The sequence below is a fragment of the Nyctereutes procyonoides genome, unplaced genomic scaffold (genome assembly GCF_905146905.1).
Source record: "Nyctereutes procyonoides isolate TBG_1078 unplaced genomic scaffold, NYPRO_anot_genome, whole genome shotgun sequence".
NCBI classification, from domain to species: Eukaryota; Metazoa; Chordata; class Mammalia; order Carnivora; family Canidae; genus Nyctereutes; species Nyctereutes procyonoides.
This window is the reverse complement of record NW_026575132.1, coordinates 16,059,453-16,076,684: the sequence shown is the minus strand read 5'-3', so window position 1 is coordinate 16,076,684 and position 17,232 is coordinate 16,059,453. Positions and strand designations below refer to the sequence as shown.

At 42.7% G+C, this 17,232-nt stretch overlaps 1 protein-coding gene across 9 annotated transcripts in view; it reads left to right on the top strand.

The window, feature by feature from the left end:
* Positions 1 to 17,232, top strand: part of METTL21A (methyltransferase 21A, HSPA lysine) — a 63,226-nt gene that overhangs the window by 3,066 nt on the left and 42,928 nt on the right. For 5 of the 9 annotated variants that reach the window (XM_055345583.1, XM_055345584.1, XM_055345585.1 and 2 more), the window contains exons 3-4: positions 942 to 1,053; positions 10,556 to 13,145. In XM_055345583.1, the coding sequence (XP_055201558.1) occupies positions 942 to 1,053; positions 10,556 to 10,953 (510 nt within the window). In that variant the 3' untranslated portion in view covers positions 10,954 to 13,145. Of the gene's footprint in view, positions 1 to 941; positions 1,054 to 7,278; positions 7,415 to 10,555; positions 13,146 to 14,686; positions 16,654 to 17,232 lie in introns of those variants that run through there. The other 4 variants (XR_008667030.1, XM_055345588.1, XM_055345587.1 and 1 more) reach the window with 4 other exon arrangements.

Below are 17,232 nucleotides of genomic sequence, written 5' to 3'. Positions count from 1 at the left end.
ACAACCACAATTCATTGTAAGAATGGTCTTTATTGTTATTATTTTATTATTTTTATTTATTTTATTTTTTATGATTTTATTTATTTATTCATGAGAGACAGAGAGAGTGTGGCAGAGACACAGGCAGAGGGAGAAGCAGGCTCCCTGCAGGGACTCGATCCCGGGACTCCAGGATCACACCCTGGGCTGGAGGCAGCGCTAAACCACTGAACCATCCGGGCTGCCTTATTTTATTTTATTTTATTTTATTTTATTTTATTTTATTTTATTTTATTTTATTTTATTTTATTTATTTTATTTTATTTTATTTATTTTATTTTATTTATTTTAATTTTATTTTATTTTAATTATTTTATTTTATATTTTATTTTATTTTATTTTTATTTTTATTTTTATTTTATTATTTTATTTATTTATTTTATCTTATTTTATTTTAAGGTTTAATTTTTTTTATTTATTCATGAGGGGGCAGAGACACAGGCAGAGGGAGAAGCGGGCTCCATGCAGGGAGCCCGACGTGGGACTCGATTCCAGGACTCCAGGATCAGGCCCTGGCCTGAAGGCGGTGCTAAACTGCTGAGCCACCCGGGCTGCCCAATTATTATTATTTTTAATAACAGGTTTATTGAGATATAATTCATATACCAAACAGCAAGAAATTAAAGGTGCCAGATGGAGCAGGACGCTATGCTGTGTGGGCAGTGTCCGTGACCCCTGGGGTCCCCAGGAGGGACCTGGTGGGGTGAGGCTGCAGTGTCTGTGCCCCCTCTAGGGTGTCACCCACCAGGAGCTGCTGAGTTTCTGCACATCGCTAAACTGGGCCTGGAACCATGCAGGGTGAGGGGGGCGTGTGATGTCCCCCGCTAGTGGGAAGCTGCCCGAAATCCTTGGGCTCCTAAAGCACTTGTTGACTTGGATCGTCCCGCTGTGTTTTGTCTCAGGCTGTGGTTCTTTCCACCTACCTGGAGATGGGAGCTGTGGAGCTCAGGGGCTGCTCTGCGGTGGAGCTGGGTGCCGGCACCGGGCTGGTGGGCATAGTGGCTGCCCTGCTGGGTGAGTGCCGTACCCTGGCTCACTCCTTTGTGAGCAGAACTCATTGCGAGGCGTGTTTGCTTATTTCCAGACCCCTGTCAGTTTTCCCCTTACTGGATTTTCTGTGTCATGTGCTTCTGAGTCAACCGCTGGTGCCCCTAATTCCAGTAAGTCTGATTTCTGTGCTCTCGCTCTCATCCTTTTATACTTCTCATGAGGGATCGCTTTGCTCTCTTCAGCTTTTCTTTTTTTTTTTTTTAAGTGTTGTTTTGTTCTTTAAGCAAACACATTTATTTATTTGGGCAATTATTATTTTATAAAAAAGATTTTATTTCTTTATTAGAGAGAAAACACGAGTGGGGTAAGGGGCAGAGGGAGAAGCTGACTCCCCAATGAACAGGGAGCCCCACACCGGGCTCCATTCCCAGGACTCCAGGATCGCGACCTGAGCCCAAGGCAGATGCTTAATCCACGGAGCCACCCAAGCGCCCCTTATTTGGGCAAGTAGGATTGCAGTTCAGGAGACAGGTTGTCTGAATTGGGTTCCTGCCCCCTTCAGTGTTATGCCAATAGTATGATTTGAAGGCAACTTTCAGCTCAAAGACAATTGTCACATTCATACACACAGTTTTTTTGTAGTTTAGGGGCCTTCCCATACTCTGTTAACCTGTTAGGCGAGTAGAGCAGATTTTCCCATTCCTATATTGAGTGTCCTTGCTGAGGAAACTTTGCTGGTTTTTCTCTTCTAAGAAGGGTCAGCCCGCCTATAGTTTGTACTGATATATTTAAAAATTGTATTCACAGTATGCAGTTCTGAATTGATATCAAGGTTTGTCATTTTTTGTTTGCTATACAGACATTAACTTAGGCCTAGAGCACTTTTAAGCTTTGTTTTGTTTTTAAGATTTTATTTACTTATTTGAGAGAGAGCGTGAGCAGAGGAAAGAGACAGAGGGAAAGGGAGACGGAGAAGTATACAGTGTGAGCAGGGAGCCCAGTGACCCTGAGATCGCAACCTGAGCCGAAGGCAGATGCTCAACCGACTGTGCCACTCAGGCGCCCTTAAGTTTTTTTATTTTATTATTCATTGTTGACTCCTTTCTACAGCTTTTGACTCCTGCAGTTCAAACCAGCTTGTAAGATGCAATATATAACATTCATCACTTCAGTATTGTCACCCAGGGCTCTTGTTAAAATGCGGTTTCAGCTTCTGTAGGTCTGGGGTTGGGCCCCGTTTCTAACAAGCTCCCAGGAGATGATGATGCCGACTCTGTTGGTACTCAGACCCCACTTTGGTGGTAAGGAGCTAGAATTCCATTATATTACAGGTACTCGAGGACCCACGAAAGCGCCCCCCCCCCCATTGTGTCCTCTTTCTGGTAACTCCTTTCTTTTTTCAGAATTCTTTCCTCTGTTTAGATCCTTGCTTTCCCAAATGTGATGGGGAGCATGGGCAGGGTGGTGGTTAGCAGTATATGTAAATGGGTCTGGGTTTCCGCCTAACATTGCAGCACTTGCAGGCAGCAATGAGGCCCTTGCTCATACACTACCTTTGTTATAATATCCCCGTAAGTGTTAGGTATTATTTTTAACTTTTTTTTTAAAGATTTTATTTATTTATTCATAAGAGACAGAGAAAGAGAGAGAGGCAGAGACACAGGCAGAGGGAGAAGCAGGCTCCACGCAGGGAGCCCGCTGAAGGAATCAATCCCGAGACCCTAGGGTCACACCCTTAGCCGAAGGCAGGCGCTAAACTGCTAAGCCACCCAGGGATCCCCCTATTTTTAACTTTTCATTTTACCAATGAAACTGGGGTTCTGGGAGATTAAGCCCCTTTGTGAAGTCCTGGTCAGTGGAGACCTGAGAGTCAAATCAGGTTGGTAAGACGCTTTGACCCTTTATTATCTTGCCTTGACGCTACCTTTGCTGATGTGAGAGGAGTTAACTGGAGGGGAAATGAAGTTTCTTCTGCTTCCCTGGGAGAACGGAGGCTTCACAGCACCATCGGCTGGTATAGAGACATGTTAGTTGGCAAAGTGCATAGGAGTTAGACTTGGTTTTGACCCCTCTTTTATCTCTTACTAGCTGTGTGACCTGGGGCAAGTTGCTTAATCTCTCAACTTGTTTCCCTATAAAATGGGGATAATTGGGCAGCCCCTGTGGCGCAGAGGTTTAGCGCCTCCTGCAGCCTGGGGTGTGATCCTGGAGGCCCCGGGAACGAGTCCCACATGGGGCTCCCTTCATGGAGCTTGCTCCTCCCTCTGCCTGTGTCTCTGCCTCTCTGTGTGTGTGTGTGTCTCTCATGAATAAATAAATAAAAATCTTAAAAAAAATTGGGGATAATTATCAATTCATGCCACAGTGAGGATCCAATGAGATTAGGCATAGAAAGCAGTTAGCCCATTGACTGGCACAAAACAAATGCTCAAATAAAAGTGATTGCCCCTCTGAGTATTTCTGTTTGTGATCTAGGAATCTGGGTCTGTGGGGTTGGGACAATGGGATGAGCTTTTTCAAAGACTAGCGCAGAGTGAGGGACTAGTTAGTTGTTGCCACACAAGATGGATGGCTCCGGGAGTGAGGTGGAACAGAACAGCAGACGACGTTCTCGTGACCTGGGGACGCGCGTTTCCTGGCCCGGCTTCACTGCCACCTCCTTGAATCCTTTCCTGCCCCAAAGCAGAACTCAATGTTATTTTTCCTGCCCACAGCGCCAGGTCTGCTCCCAATTCTGTTGAGACACATTTTGTAATAGGCAGTTGTTTCTTGTGTCTGTCTCCCCTGGCAGGCTGAATCATGAGTTATGGGCTGGGTCTCACTCTACAGGTGTCCTCGGTCCCTACTGCCACGCAATAGATACTAAAATAGTTCTGGAATAAGAGCTGGACAAGCTAGAAGACCATGAAAAGTAATGTTTCTTTTACAAAAGTGATGTAACTCCATTTCAAAAATAGCCCTAGGGGCGCCTGGGTGGCTCAGTGGGTTAAGCGTCTGCCTTTGGCTTGGGTCATGACCTCAGGGTCCCAGGATCCAGCCCCTGCTTGTGCGTGCTCTCTCTCTCAAATAAATAAGTTAAATCTTAAAAAAAAAAAATAGCCTTAGAAGCATAATAAAGAGGGAGATGACAGGCCCATCAAACATTCTAATTATTCATGATTCTGCAACGTAAGTACTATTGCTATTTTGGTGTATTTCCTTCCATTCTTTTTCCTCCACCTGTATTTTTGTATTTTTTTAAAGATTGTATTTATTTGAGATAGAGTACACACAGCAAGGGGGGAGGGACAGAGGGAGAGGGAGAAGCAGGCTCCCCACTGAGCAGAGAGGCCCATGTGGGGCTCAGTCCCAGGATCCCAGGATCATGACCTGAGCTGAAGGCAGATGTTTAACCAACTGAGCTACCCAGGAACCCCACCTCCACCTGTATTTTTTTTTAAAAAGTTTTTTTTTTTAATTTTTATTTATTTACGATAGTCACACACACACACACACACACACACACACACACAGAGAGAGAGAGAGAGAGGCAGAGACACAGGCAGAGGGAGAAGCAGGCTCCATGCACCGGGAGCCCGACGTGGGATTCGATTCCGGGTCTCCAGGATCACGCCCTGAGCCAAAGGCAGGCACTAAACCGCTGCACCACCCAGGGATCCCCTCCACCTGTATTTTTAATCATAGTTGTGATCATGGTTATAGAGGCGTGTGTATATGTACGTGTACTCATATGTATATGTATGTACATACATGCAAGTTATGTGTGTACCTCTGTGCTGCTATGTGATTTGCATACCTGTTATTTGTTGTGTTTGCAAAGTATTAGGCATTAATTTTGAGGTTGAAATCTGAGGGTAAAGGAAAAGTTAGTCTCTTTAGGAAGAAGGCAGTGAAAACTAGAATAGGTAGTGATCTTGAAATGTCAGAGGTTGATCGTTCTCTTTTTACAATATTTTCACTTTTTGTAACCTGAGTCATTTATTCCCGAATTCAGGGAACACCCACCATATATCTGGTCTGGTTTTAGGTGCTGTGCATACCTGCCTCCTCAGGAAGCTTCCATTCTAATTCTGAGGGGGGAGGGAGGAAAAGCTGGGAAAAAACCAAAACAAAACAGTGAGTTCTCTATAGAACTTTAATAATGGGTGATGAGATTTTCCTGTTAAAAGAAAATAACACCTGTTTATTACTGGGCAGTTCCCACTTCCTGGGTCTTTAGTCTGTCCTCACTGTTCCTCTGTGTGGTTGGTAGGTCCACTTGGAGCTCTCTTCAATGGTGAAATGAAGGCTTAATAGAGGTTACGTAACTTGCCTGAGGTCACAAAGCTCATGGATGTGGAGTTAGAGTTGGAATCCAGTCTGACTCTCAAGCCCTGGTTCTTAGTTTGAAAATCTCTTCATACTGTGTGGAAATTATTCTTAGAAAAAAGTATCTCATTTTAAAGATAGGGTTCTAGAAGTTGGGGTGGGGTCAGGGAATCTGGATTTTAAAAGCTTCCGAGGTCATTTGATGCCAACCAAGTCTGGGGAACAGCCTTAAACTATAACGCTCAGATCAGGAAAGAGGCATCTTAGTTTTCTGTACTTTGTCTCTACCAAGCTTTTCACTTGTATGTTTAACTGAAGGCTGAGTGTCTCTACCTGCCTATTTCTCAACACCTCAAACAGTCCATGTGTTTACACTTGAACTCTTCTCGCCTCTGCAAACTCATCCTTCTCTTTTGTGAGTGAGTGTGGCCATCCAAGTCCTCACTCAAACCAGCTGCTTGACCTGCCCCCCAGCCCCACCTCCCTCCCTGAGCCCTGCTGACCTTCTCCTAAGGATTTCTTATTGCAGTTCTCCCTTTGCATGCCCCTCCCCACCAGCTCTCAGCATCTGTCTCTTCCCTCATCATGGATGCAAGTATGCGCATCCCACCGCCTGACCTCTCTGCCTCTGCTTTGTGTTCTCAGACCTAGTCTGGGTAGACCCCGTTGGCCAGAGTGGGCCCGTCCTCTGTGCAGAAGTGCTGGGGTGGCCTGGACTTAAACACCCCGTGCCTTGGTGGGCCTGGCTGGCTCAGCGGGTGGAGCATGTGACTCTTGATCTCAAGGTCATTAGTTCAAGCCCCACAGTGGGTATGGAGTCTACTTTAAAAAAAAAAGAAAAAACCCTGTGCCTCGCCACGGCCTATGACTCTGAGGCTCTGACCCCCTCTTGCCTGGCTCTTCAGGCTCCTATGTCAGAGTGGCTGCAGTTTGCGGCTCCAGGGACTCACCCACGACTTCTGGCCTGTCCCTTCTGCCCCGGATGGCCCTTCCTCACCCCCTTCCCCTGCTTGATGCCACATCTTCCCAGTGTAAGCTCAGATTTCCCTTCCTTCCGAATTCTTTCTCTGACCTCTGCCCCTCTCAAAGAGTGTCCTTTGGGTCCACGTCATTTCCTGGCAACCCAGGTATCCATAGCTTACTCCGCACGCTCGTTGCATCACAGTTGTGTTTGTGTTTCTGTGTCTCTGTCCCTTGTGAGACCTCATGAGACCGAGCTCCTGGCAGCCAGGGATGGTTTGCTCATCTCCGCGTCTCCGGTATGTAGCCTGCGCTCACACGTTCGAATGATGTCAGGTGTTGCTCGCAGAAGTACAAATGAAAGTGATGGTAGGTGTTACGTGTCTTTTCCTGTGACCCATTGAGTGGCGGCGGGACATGTCGTGTGGGGTCAGCTCCCATGAGTCTGTCACCAGCTACGTGTTGCTGCCCGGACCTCCCGGGGGGTCGTTTCCTGGGCCCTGGGCTCTCTGCCGCCCTCGCTTCTCCCCACGAGGCTGTGTGCCCAGCGGAGGCTGGGGCTCCAGGCCGAGCTGCCCGGTGCCCCCAGTGCGGCTGCTGCTCCGTCTTGCCTCACGTCGTCCATCAGCACGTGAGGGGCAGTCGATGCCACTGAGCGGCCACCCTGCTTCCTCTCCTCTCTGCTAACCTGCTCCCAGCTGGTGACGCTTCTTGTTTCTCTGAGATTGACACAGCTGGAAGAGGACTTCTGTAACCTCCCACCCCCCTGGGGCTGGGTCTGCCCTGCACAGGCCAACCCCCTCTCACCTCCTCAGTGACACTGCGGTCCACCTTCCCTCTCCTGTGTTGTCTCTCCTCTTCCCTCTTCCTACCTGACCATTCCCAACAGCATACAAACTTGTTCTTTCCCATCTAAAGAAAAAAAAAATCAAAAAAGTTTTAAGTGGCTGAAAATGTGTAATGGAAATGTATTTTCTGTAGCAGGAAATGTTTGAGATGACCCCGCAATATCTTGTCATACCAGATAGCAAGGAAGAAGCTAACAAGGACGACATGGTGTTGTGTCAAAAGTCCACTGGCAAAAGATAGGACAACCTGAACATCAATACTGACCATGGTACTGGACTTAAATATATCAAATATGTTTAATCCATGAGTTCATGATACAACAGCAGAATGAACTCAATTAGTCATCTTTTGAGGATGCTTAGAAACCAGATCTTCGGAATCTGGTGTATGAAAGGGGAGGGAAGAGCAGAGTTGACCCTGCCTTTCCTATTCAGTTTCTATTCAAAATGAGTAACCAAATAGTAATTGAAAGAAACTTCCCTTTGTAGAAATTTCTCAACAAACAACCACAGAAGGAATCTAGTGAATTAAAGATCTGGGCTTTGGGTATTTGTGCCTGCTTACATCACAACAACAGAGCCTACCGGGCACCACATGCCTCTTGATGAAGAACACACCACCGCCTCTGAAATAGTCTTGCTCAAAAAATTAAACTCAGATTTACAGGAGACACAGAGAAGAACATGCTAGACCACACAAATGGTACGATCCACAAGATCCAGATGGTAGGAAGCTACGGGACAAATGATCTATTTCTTCTCCCAACTAAACTGCAAGAAGAAGAAAGATTCAAAGGAAACTGATAGATTCAAAGAGATTTAAGCCCTCCTCCGTGCCCCTCCCCCTAAACAAACACCTAAAGGGAAACCACAGGGGGAGCTGCCCAGATGAGGGATGACCTCTTGAGTGGTGGGTGAGGGAGTGCTGCTCAGGAGAGTCAGGAGAGGCTGCACCTGGGCTGGTGTGTTTGGGAGCTGGTTTGGGGTGGCGGCCTGGGGTGCTTACAGCAAGGGGCAGACCACCTGCCGCCTTCAGCAGCGTCATTGGGTGGCCTCTTCACACCACTCTTTGCTTCTGGCCTTGACCTACCCTTAGAAATTCTGTTAAAGCCTCAATTCATCTGTACTTCTGCTCAGCACTCTCCATTGGTTTCCCATCTCAGAAAAAGCCAAAGCCTTTCTGAAACGTGACCTATGTGTCACTGCCATCTCCCTTATTTCTGGACATTTCACATCTCTCTTTCCTGCTTTATTTCTTCCCTAGTGCCTATGTTCAAATAACATACTAGAATATTTTTTTTTTTTTTAAGATCTTATTTATTTGAGATAGAGAGGGCACGCATAAGCAGGGGCAAAGGGGTAGAGGGAGAGAGAAGCAGGCTCCTCGCAGAGCAGGGAGCCAGATACAGGACTCAATCCCAGGACCCTGAGGTCATGACCTGAGCTGGAGGCAGATGCTTAATGGACTGAGCCACCAGGCACCCCTATGCTGGATATTCTAATATTAAAAACACATCTTATTGCCTGTCTCTCCTCACTTGAATGTAAGCTCTATGAAGGTAGGGGTTTTTGTCCCATGGCTGATGGTAGCTACTAGGATATTTGTACAATTGACAGATGTTACAGGATAGTGGCTAGCTCACGTGAGGATCCTGCCAAAACTCCTGGAACCCCTAACACCATAGAGGTAGCTTCAGAAACCCCCGAGACAAACATTGAAAAGGTCTACACGTAAGAAGTATTAAAATGAACAATGAGGGGATGTGCAAAAGACTAGATCACTCCAGTATTGCCTGCAAATGTATAGACTGTTAAGAAAGCCAGAGATAGGGGCCCCCAGGGGGCTCAGTGGTTGAGTGTCTGCCTTTGGCTCAGGTGGTGATCCCTGGGTCCTGGGATCAAGTCCCGCATTGAGTTCCCTGCAGAGGGAGCCTGCTTCTCCCTCTGCCTATGTCTTTGCCTCTGTGTCTCTCATGAATAAGTAAATAAAACCTTAAAAAAAAAAGTCAGAAATAAAGTTCTGAGTCAAACCAGGAAAAGGCAGTCTGTGATTTTTTATTATCAGGGGAGATGAGAAGTATCTCTGAATTCTCATCATGTAGCATGCTGTCTAGCACTGAAAGGTCAAAGTGGTAGGAGTACATCTGTAAAGTCTACAGCTTGAACGTTTTCTTCAGTATCACACTTAGGACTGTAAATGCCAGATTGAATTACATGTTGTCCTAACCTTGCAGGTTAAGATACGCAACATCAGTGGGAGCTGCCACTGAAACAGTGCTTGCTGTATCTGGTCTGGAATCCCATGGGGATTACCCATGGCGAGTACAAACTAAAGAAGGGTACAGATGAGAGATCATGTTATGAAAGAATGAATCATGGTGTTAAACTTCAGAATTTATGAGGCCCAAACTAAATAGGATTACACATACTGGTAACTGCAATGCAGATGAGGTATTTCCGGGCTGACCTTGCGTGGTTGCTTCACCTTAAGGATAACTCAGTTCAGTCTTCTCTCGCCATATTGGTCCATGGTAAACAACTCACAGGAAACTTAACAGAATATTGCCTCATTAACTGTATGCACTGCATGCAGACACCTAGCATTTAGAAAACGTGATCTTATATTTTAACCTCCAGTACTTTGATACAATCAAGGAATTTCTAAGTTTACCACTTTTCAAAAATTATATATATGTAACATATATAAATAGTATATATACATATATATGTGTATATATACATCTTTTAAGTGTATATGTACTATTTATGTTACATACATATTTTCATATATATATAATTTTGCATGTATATGTATGTACATTATATATGTATGTATATATAGAAACATAAATACAAAGAACACATAACACTGCTTCCTAACACCAGAAGGAGATGTGGGCTGGGGTTTTGTTGTAGCCAATTAATCTCTTCTTTGATTCATTTTAAGGCTTAGACTCCAGAAAGTAGCCTTTCCCTGTTTTTGGTATCTTGTCATCTTCATAATCACTTGCTCCTAGACTTTTCTTCTGTGGATTCTATTTTACCCTGAGGTCTGCTGACTTGAAGATCACAACCTCATGAATAAAGTATAGTGGTAGACGCCAGGGTGGGCCAACTCTGCCTGCAAAATTCAGATGCTTCAGCTTGTTGTCATTTGGAGACTGTTTTCCAGGCACAACTTAGCAAACAGGTGTGGCAGAGAGGCGAATCAAAGGTTCACTTTTGCCAGTAGGCAGTGCAGAAGGAGCACTGGTCATTGCTCTGCTCTTTTGCAGCTATCTGTGAAGGGCATGACCTTCTGGATATTGGGTGGGATATTCGAGACCCTCACCCTGCTGTTAAACTTGACCCCCCCTTACCTGTTAGTTGTACTGGTGTGCACATGACTCTTTCTCTGTCCCACATTCTAGGTGCTCATGTGACTATCACGGATCGAAAAGTAGCATTAGAATTTCTTAAATCAAACGTTCAAGCCAATTTACCTCCCCATATCCAACCCAAAGCTGTTGTTAAGGAGCTGACTTGGGGACAAAATTTGGGGAATTATTCACCTGGAGAATTTGACCTGATACTTGGAGCTGATATCATATATTTAGAAGAAACATTCGCAGATCTTCTTCAAACTTTGGAACATCTCAGTAGCAACCGCTCCGTGATTCTTTTAGCTTGCCGAATTCGCTATGAACGGGACAACAGCTTCTTAGCGATGCTGGAGAGGCAATTTACTGTGAGTAAGGTTCACTATGATCCTGAAAAGGATGTACATATTTACAAAGCACAGAAGAGAAACCAGAGGGAGGACTTATAGTTGATTCTAACTTATAAGAATGTTATTATTGAGTATGTCAGTTAAGGCCTCAGACTGGGAATTGAGACTGGGAATTGAATCATATTTAATGAAATGGTGTATTGAACAAAAAGTCTAACCAAAGGTGTTCTCAAGGGGCAAAGCACACGTGCAGCTTTAAAACGAGGCAGCACTTTCTCCCATTGCTGTGACTTTTTAGTTGTATTTTACTCTGAAAAATTCAACTAATATTAAAAGAATGTATATCTGTCCCATACTGCTCTCCCTTGATACAGTTTTCCCTGATGACATAATGAAGGGCTGGTATAAGGGTGTCTTCAAAGCAGTGAGCTTGTTTTGGTGAGGCCAACCCACGCTGATATTTTACATATGTTCTCGGAGGTTTCATCTCATGCTTTTCGGCTTAATTTCCAACTTAGGTATATAAACAAAGGATTAAGTAAAAAATATTTTTTTACTTTCTGAAAACCCCTGAAATCTTGGCCCTCCATGTGCTATGCACCGGCTGTCTTCTCCAAAAGCTGCAGGTTTTTCCTTACCACTCCCCCTTCTCAAATGTTGTTTTTATATTTCTTGCCTAGGTTTTCCCCTCCTCCTGTAATGCTTAGGATAACAATGAAGGTGGTTTTAAATCACACCCCTTCAAGGGAGGTTAGCTCCCTGAGGAGAAGCTCCTCCTATACTGTACTTGTAAGTGCTTATTCCAGGTCTGGATTCCCCAGAGGATGGGGAGCTTCTTGAAGGCCAGGACTGCTCATGCCTCTTCCCCAGCTGCCTCTCAGTAGCCAGTGTCTCATAGCCAAATACTGGTTGAATGAAAAAGATACATTCCATTTAGAGGGTACTGGTCTTGAGTTAAATAATTGCTACGTTATTTTATGATTGTCTTAGACTTTATGAATGAAGTCATACATCACATACACATTTCATTTTTTAACAATGTACAAGCTTAACAGCTTACATACAATTAGATGACAAGACTATTATAATCTCAGTATGGTATTTGGTACTAGAGATAGATTTCCCTTGCGAGACATTAGGAACAAGACTTCCTCCTTCCTCTTAACCTTTCAGTGACTCTCTTGGATGTGAAAATACCCAATACATTATTTTCTACATATATTTTAGAGGTTTTACTTTAATAAAGATGAATTATGCATTAAAAGTTCTGAGCATTCTATGATGTACTGGTTCAACACAATTCTGATAAATGCACATGAAATAGAAATATGCATAGCATATTAGCAAATCCATAAAATGCCAGTAGTGTGCCACGGATGAACATGGAAGGCAAGTGAAAGAGGAATTGAATTTAAATAATAAAAAACCGAAACAAAACCCAACAAGGCGGATCCCTAACGAAAGGCCAGTCCCATTCAGGTATGTTGTTAGAAGTGAGTATTTTCATTGGAGTTCGGCTCCTTTAGTATCCCTGACTTAGGAGAACAGATACTGAGATGATTGTGGATGTGGATGGAAACTACATGGGATGGAGTAGGTGTGGAAAGCTTCAAGATGTCTGGATGGTTTACCAAGTGAAGTAAGCAATTGGTGGTTTTAAATGTTCATAAACATTAGAGAAAAGGTTGAAGGTAATTTTTTTTTGTCTTAATGGAACAAAATAAAGGGCAAGAAATATTCAACAGGAAGTTTGGTTAAGTGAAAAATCAAATGATTTTTTTTTTTTTTTTTTTTTTGCTTTGGGTTTCAGATGTTGTCATGGGCTTAGTTCCCTGGGGAAGAATCCTCAGAGATGGAGTTTAGGGTGCAGAAAGTTTAAATGGGAATGCTTTCAAGATGGACATCTCTGAGGGAATGAAAGTAGCAAGACTGGGGAAGGAGGAGAAATTGGGCTGGGGTGCAGTCAGAAAAGCCCTCAGAGAAGTGAGAGCTGTGATGGCCCTGCAGTTGGGCCATAGTCAGACAAGGGGGCAGGACTTTATATCCCTGTGGAGGAGATTAGTCCTGTGATCTGAGGAGCAGGACCATAGGATGAAAATACCTGGAGAGGATCTTCGCTGAGAGCCATCAGCCAGCATTCCCAGAAGCTGGGAAGTGACTGCTTCATGAGTATGTGGGAGTGAGGGATGGGGAGAGGATATATCTGGATAGGATGCCACTATGTACACTGTAAATGTCAATAAAGTTGTGACATCTTTCTCTTATATTAAGGGATTAATCGGTCCCATGAATATGCATTCTATGTGTGCTTGTTTTATCCTCAAGGATAGAAACCTAGTCTAAACCTACTGTACACTTAGCCTTGATTCTCACATTGCTCAGTTTCTTAGAATTTAGTTACCCCATGGTATCAGTGACTTTTCCCACGACTACAAATACTGGTGCCCAGATGTGTTAAAATATATGTATGTATGATACTGGGTTTTCACCACTGTAAGGTATGCTGTCGTCTTCTAAGTGGATTACTTCTTAAGGCTTTCTTGCTAGCTATTTATTTATTTATTTATTTATTTATTTATTTATTTTTTCTTTCTTGCTTTTTTAATTTTAGTTCATGATAGAGCGATCTGAAGCCCTGGTACTATCGTTGGTTAGTTTCTAGTGGAACATTTATTCTTTCATACAAAAGGATCAGAATTCTAATCAAAGTACTTTACCTAAATTAACTGAACACTAAATGAAAAACCCAGGGCAGAATAACAACATTGCCTGGGATGTTTTATCTTCCCAATTTATGCTCCTAGAAGACTCCCTGCATGGAGCCTGCTTCTCCCTCTGCCTGTGTCTCTGCGTCTCTGTCTCTGTCTCTAATGAATAAATAAATAAAATCTTTAAAAGAAAAAAAAGTAAATAAATGTTTACTCATGAAAAATACAGATTAAAAAAAAAAAAAACAACATATTCCTTTACCGATTCCTTACTGCCTAATTTCTGTACTTTATTTTCCCTTGCCCAGGGTAGGAATAGATAATCAGGGAGGTAAAAAAATAAAGCATACTTTCAACAAGATTATCATGAACTTATATAAAAGATTCACCTCTAATATCAAATCCATTTACTCTCTATGCTTTTAGTTTATGGTGGTTAAAAGAAGCATTTATCAATTTCTAAATCAAAACAAAAATAAAATTTTAAAGTAATTTAAAAAATCATTTTAATGTACCAGTTTGGTAAAAGAGGTCCTAGACATAGGGCCTGACATCACAGTTGGTGAGATAGTCATGTGACTTATTTTAGTGTCAGAGACGTGGTCATAATTCCGCTGCTACCCCAGAACTTCTACCTAAACAGAGCATCTTCAAAGTCTTTAACAAGAGTGAGGCAAGACATTGCAGTGAGTACGGAGAGCCTTATTCTGGGAAACGAGACTTGGTTTCTCTTAACACTGGCAGGGACTGTATGGAATCAGGGCGGACCTCAGTTCTTTTTTGTCACTTTAAAAACAGAGGATTTGTTAGCTTAGAAGTTTCTTTCCACTCTTAAATCATGTTATGCCTTTCTTTGTACAACCAGCAAAGTGTTAAAATTTAACACTAGAAAAGCTGGCATGCTGAGAAACTGTTCCCTAACTGAGACCAACTGTTTCTGAGGAAGATCAGAAGGGAAAACCCAGTAACAGAGGTGTGAAAAGGAAGGCCTACCTACCAAAAAGCCTTGTGTTAAGGCTGGTTCTGCTACTTCTAACTCCTAAAAAAAAAAGCAAAACAAAACACACAACTATGAAGTTTGACATAAAAAATACTAACTGGCATGTTTTTTTTTTTTTTTTAAGATTTTATTTATTTATTCATGAGAGACAGAGAGTCAGAGACACAAGGCAGAGCGAGAAGCAGGCTCCATGCAGGGAGCCCGACGCGGGACTCGATCCCAGGACTCCAGAATATTGCCCTGGACCAAAGGCAGGCACCAAACCGCTGAGCCATCCAGGGATTCCCATCCCCCCCCCCTTTTTTAAAGAGGCATGTTTTTATTATTTAGCAGGTTCTTAATGCTTAGGAACCAACCTCCACATATGAAGAAAACCATACTTAATTTCCTCTTCTCAGTGTCTACCCTAAAGATAAACTAGCTTGTATTTATACTAACGTATGCATATCTGTAACAGACAAAAGTCACAACCTAAATGTCCACAGAAGAGAGTGCTTACTAAATAAACTAGGATACTTAGACAATGGGATACTGCACACCACTTAGCAACACTGACGCAGATGTACATATATTGAAATAGAACTGTCAAGACACATTCAGTGAAAAAGTACCATTTATGTAAAAAGGGGAGAGGAGAGAATAGACATTACATTTGCATGTACATGCACAGATTGTCACTAAAAGGACGCACAAGAAACTGCTTTGTACTGCTTCCCATTTGTAGTTTTTTCCAAATGTACATACTACTTAAGGAAACAAAGTTAAAAAATAATGAGGGCATGATCAAGAAAGTGAAAAAACTTGAGAAATGACTGCAAATCATATTACCTGATAAGGGTCTAGTATCCAAAAATACGTAAAAAAAAAAAAAAAACCACCCTTAAAACTCAGCAACAACAAAAAACACCATTTAAAAAATGAACAAAGGACTTCGACATTTCTCCAAGATACACAAACCAACAGACACATGAAATGATACTCAACATCATTAATGAGTTGCAACTCAAAACCACAATGAGATACCTCTTCACACCCATAAGGATGGGCATAATTAAAAACAACAAATGTTGGCCAGGGCATGGTGAAATTGGAACCCTTGTACAGCACTGGTAGGAGTGTAAAGTGGCGCAGGAGCTTGGGAAAAATTTGGCAGTTCCTCAGAAAGTAAACATAGAATTACCATATGGCCCAGCAATTCCACTCCTAGGTATATATCCAACAAAAATGAGAACAGGGACTCAAATACTTGCACATTAATGTTCATAGAACTATGTACAATAGCCAAAAACCCCAGAAATATCCAAATGTCCATCAGTGGAAGATTGGATAAATTGGCATATATAATGGATTATTATTGTCATAAAAAGGTACTGGTAAACGCTAGTGTGGAGCAGCCTCTAAAACATGCCAAGTGAAAGAAGCCAGACACAAAAGGTCACATATTATGGCTCTATTATATGAAATATTCAGAGTAGGTTAACTATAGAAACAGAAAGCAGATTGGTGGCTGCCAGGGACTGGAAGGGAAAATGGAGAGTAACTTTTTAATAGGCACAGACTTTCATTTTGGAGTGATGATGTTCCAAAACTAGATATACAGGTAGTGGTAGGTAGCATATTATGAAGGCACTAAATGCCACTGAATTGTTCATTTAAAAACAGTCCATTTTATGTGAATTGCACCTCAATTAAAAACAAAAATAGCATTCAAGTGGCTGGAAATACCTTTCCTCTACGATTGTTAGGCCCTCACTAGAATTCTAAGTCCCAGTTTGGTTGATATGCACAAGAAAGATGTGGAGAAATTAAAACACACAATGGCAGGATAATGCTGATTAAGGCAATGCTTTTCTGGGTTTTTTGCCTTAAGCAATTTAGTGGAATGGTGGTATCATTTATAAGATGGAAAAAACCAGCTGAAGGATGAACAGATTTAGAGGAGAAATTAGAGCTCTGTTCTGGACCACTTTTGCAGCCTGAGTGTAGATGACAGGAGCGTATAGCACAGAGCTAAAATTGAACATTTTAGAGTGGTTTCTTTGGCTGTGTCTTAGACGGATCTTCCTGAGGACAGACTTTTTTTTTTTTTAATCTGAATAATTTCTTTTTTTTTTTGAAGATTATTTATTCAGAGGAGAGAGAGAGAGAGAGAGAGAGACAGAGAGAGAGGCAGAGGGAGAAGCAGGCTCCATGCAGGGAGCACCATGTGGGACTTGATCCTGGGTCTCTAGAATCACACCCCAGGCTGCAGGTGGCACTAAACCGCTGCCGACAGGGACTTCTTAATGCACAGAAGCGTGTCTTGAAGTATTTGTGAAATAAGCAACTGTCAGCAAAGGTATGGATAAAGAGAAGATAGGTACTCTAGGCTTTTATTGGAGGTTCAAGCACCTGAACATGGGTTACAAGTAGGGTGGCCATAGATCCTGTTTTGCTCAGCACAATCCTGGCTTATGCCTGTTGTCCCTATTAATTAGTATCACCCTTTCACTCTCAAAAACGTCTGCACAAGAACTTATATATGGTCATGCTTTGTAGAAAAAACAAAATTCACGTAATTCCTTCAATACAATGCCAGGTGTATCAAGCTTAACACATCATGGTGATTTTTTAAAAGGTACTTTGGAATAAATGCAACTGCTTATTTTGAGAAATTGAATAGGAGAGAAT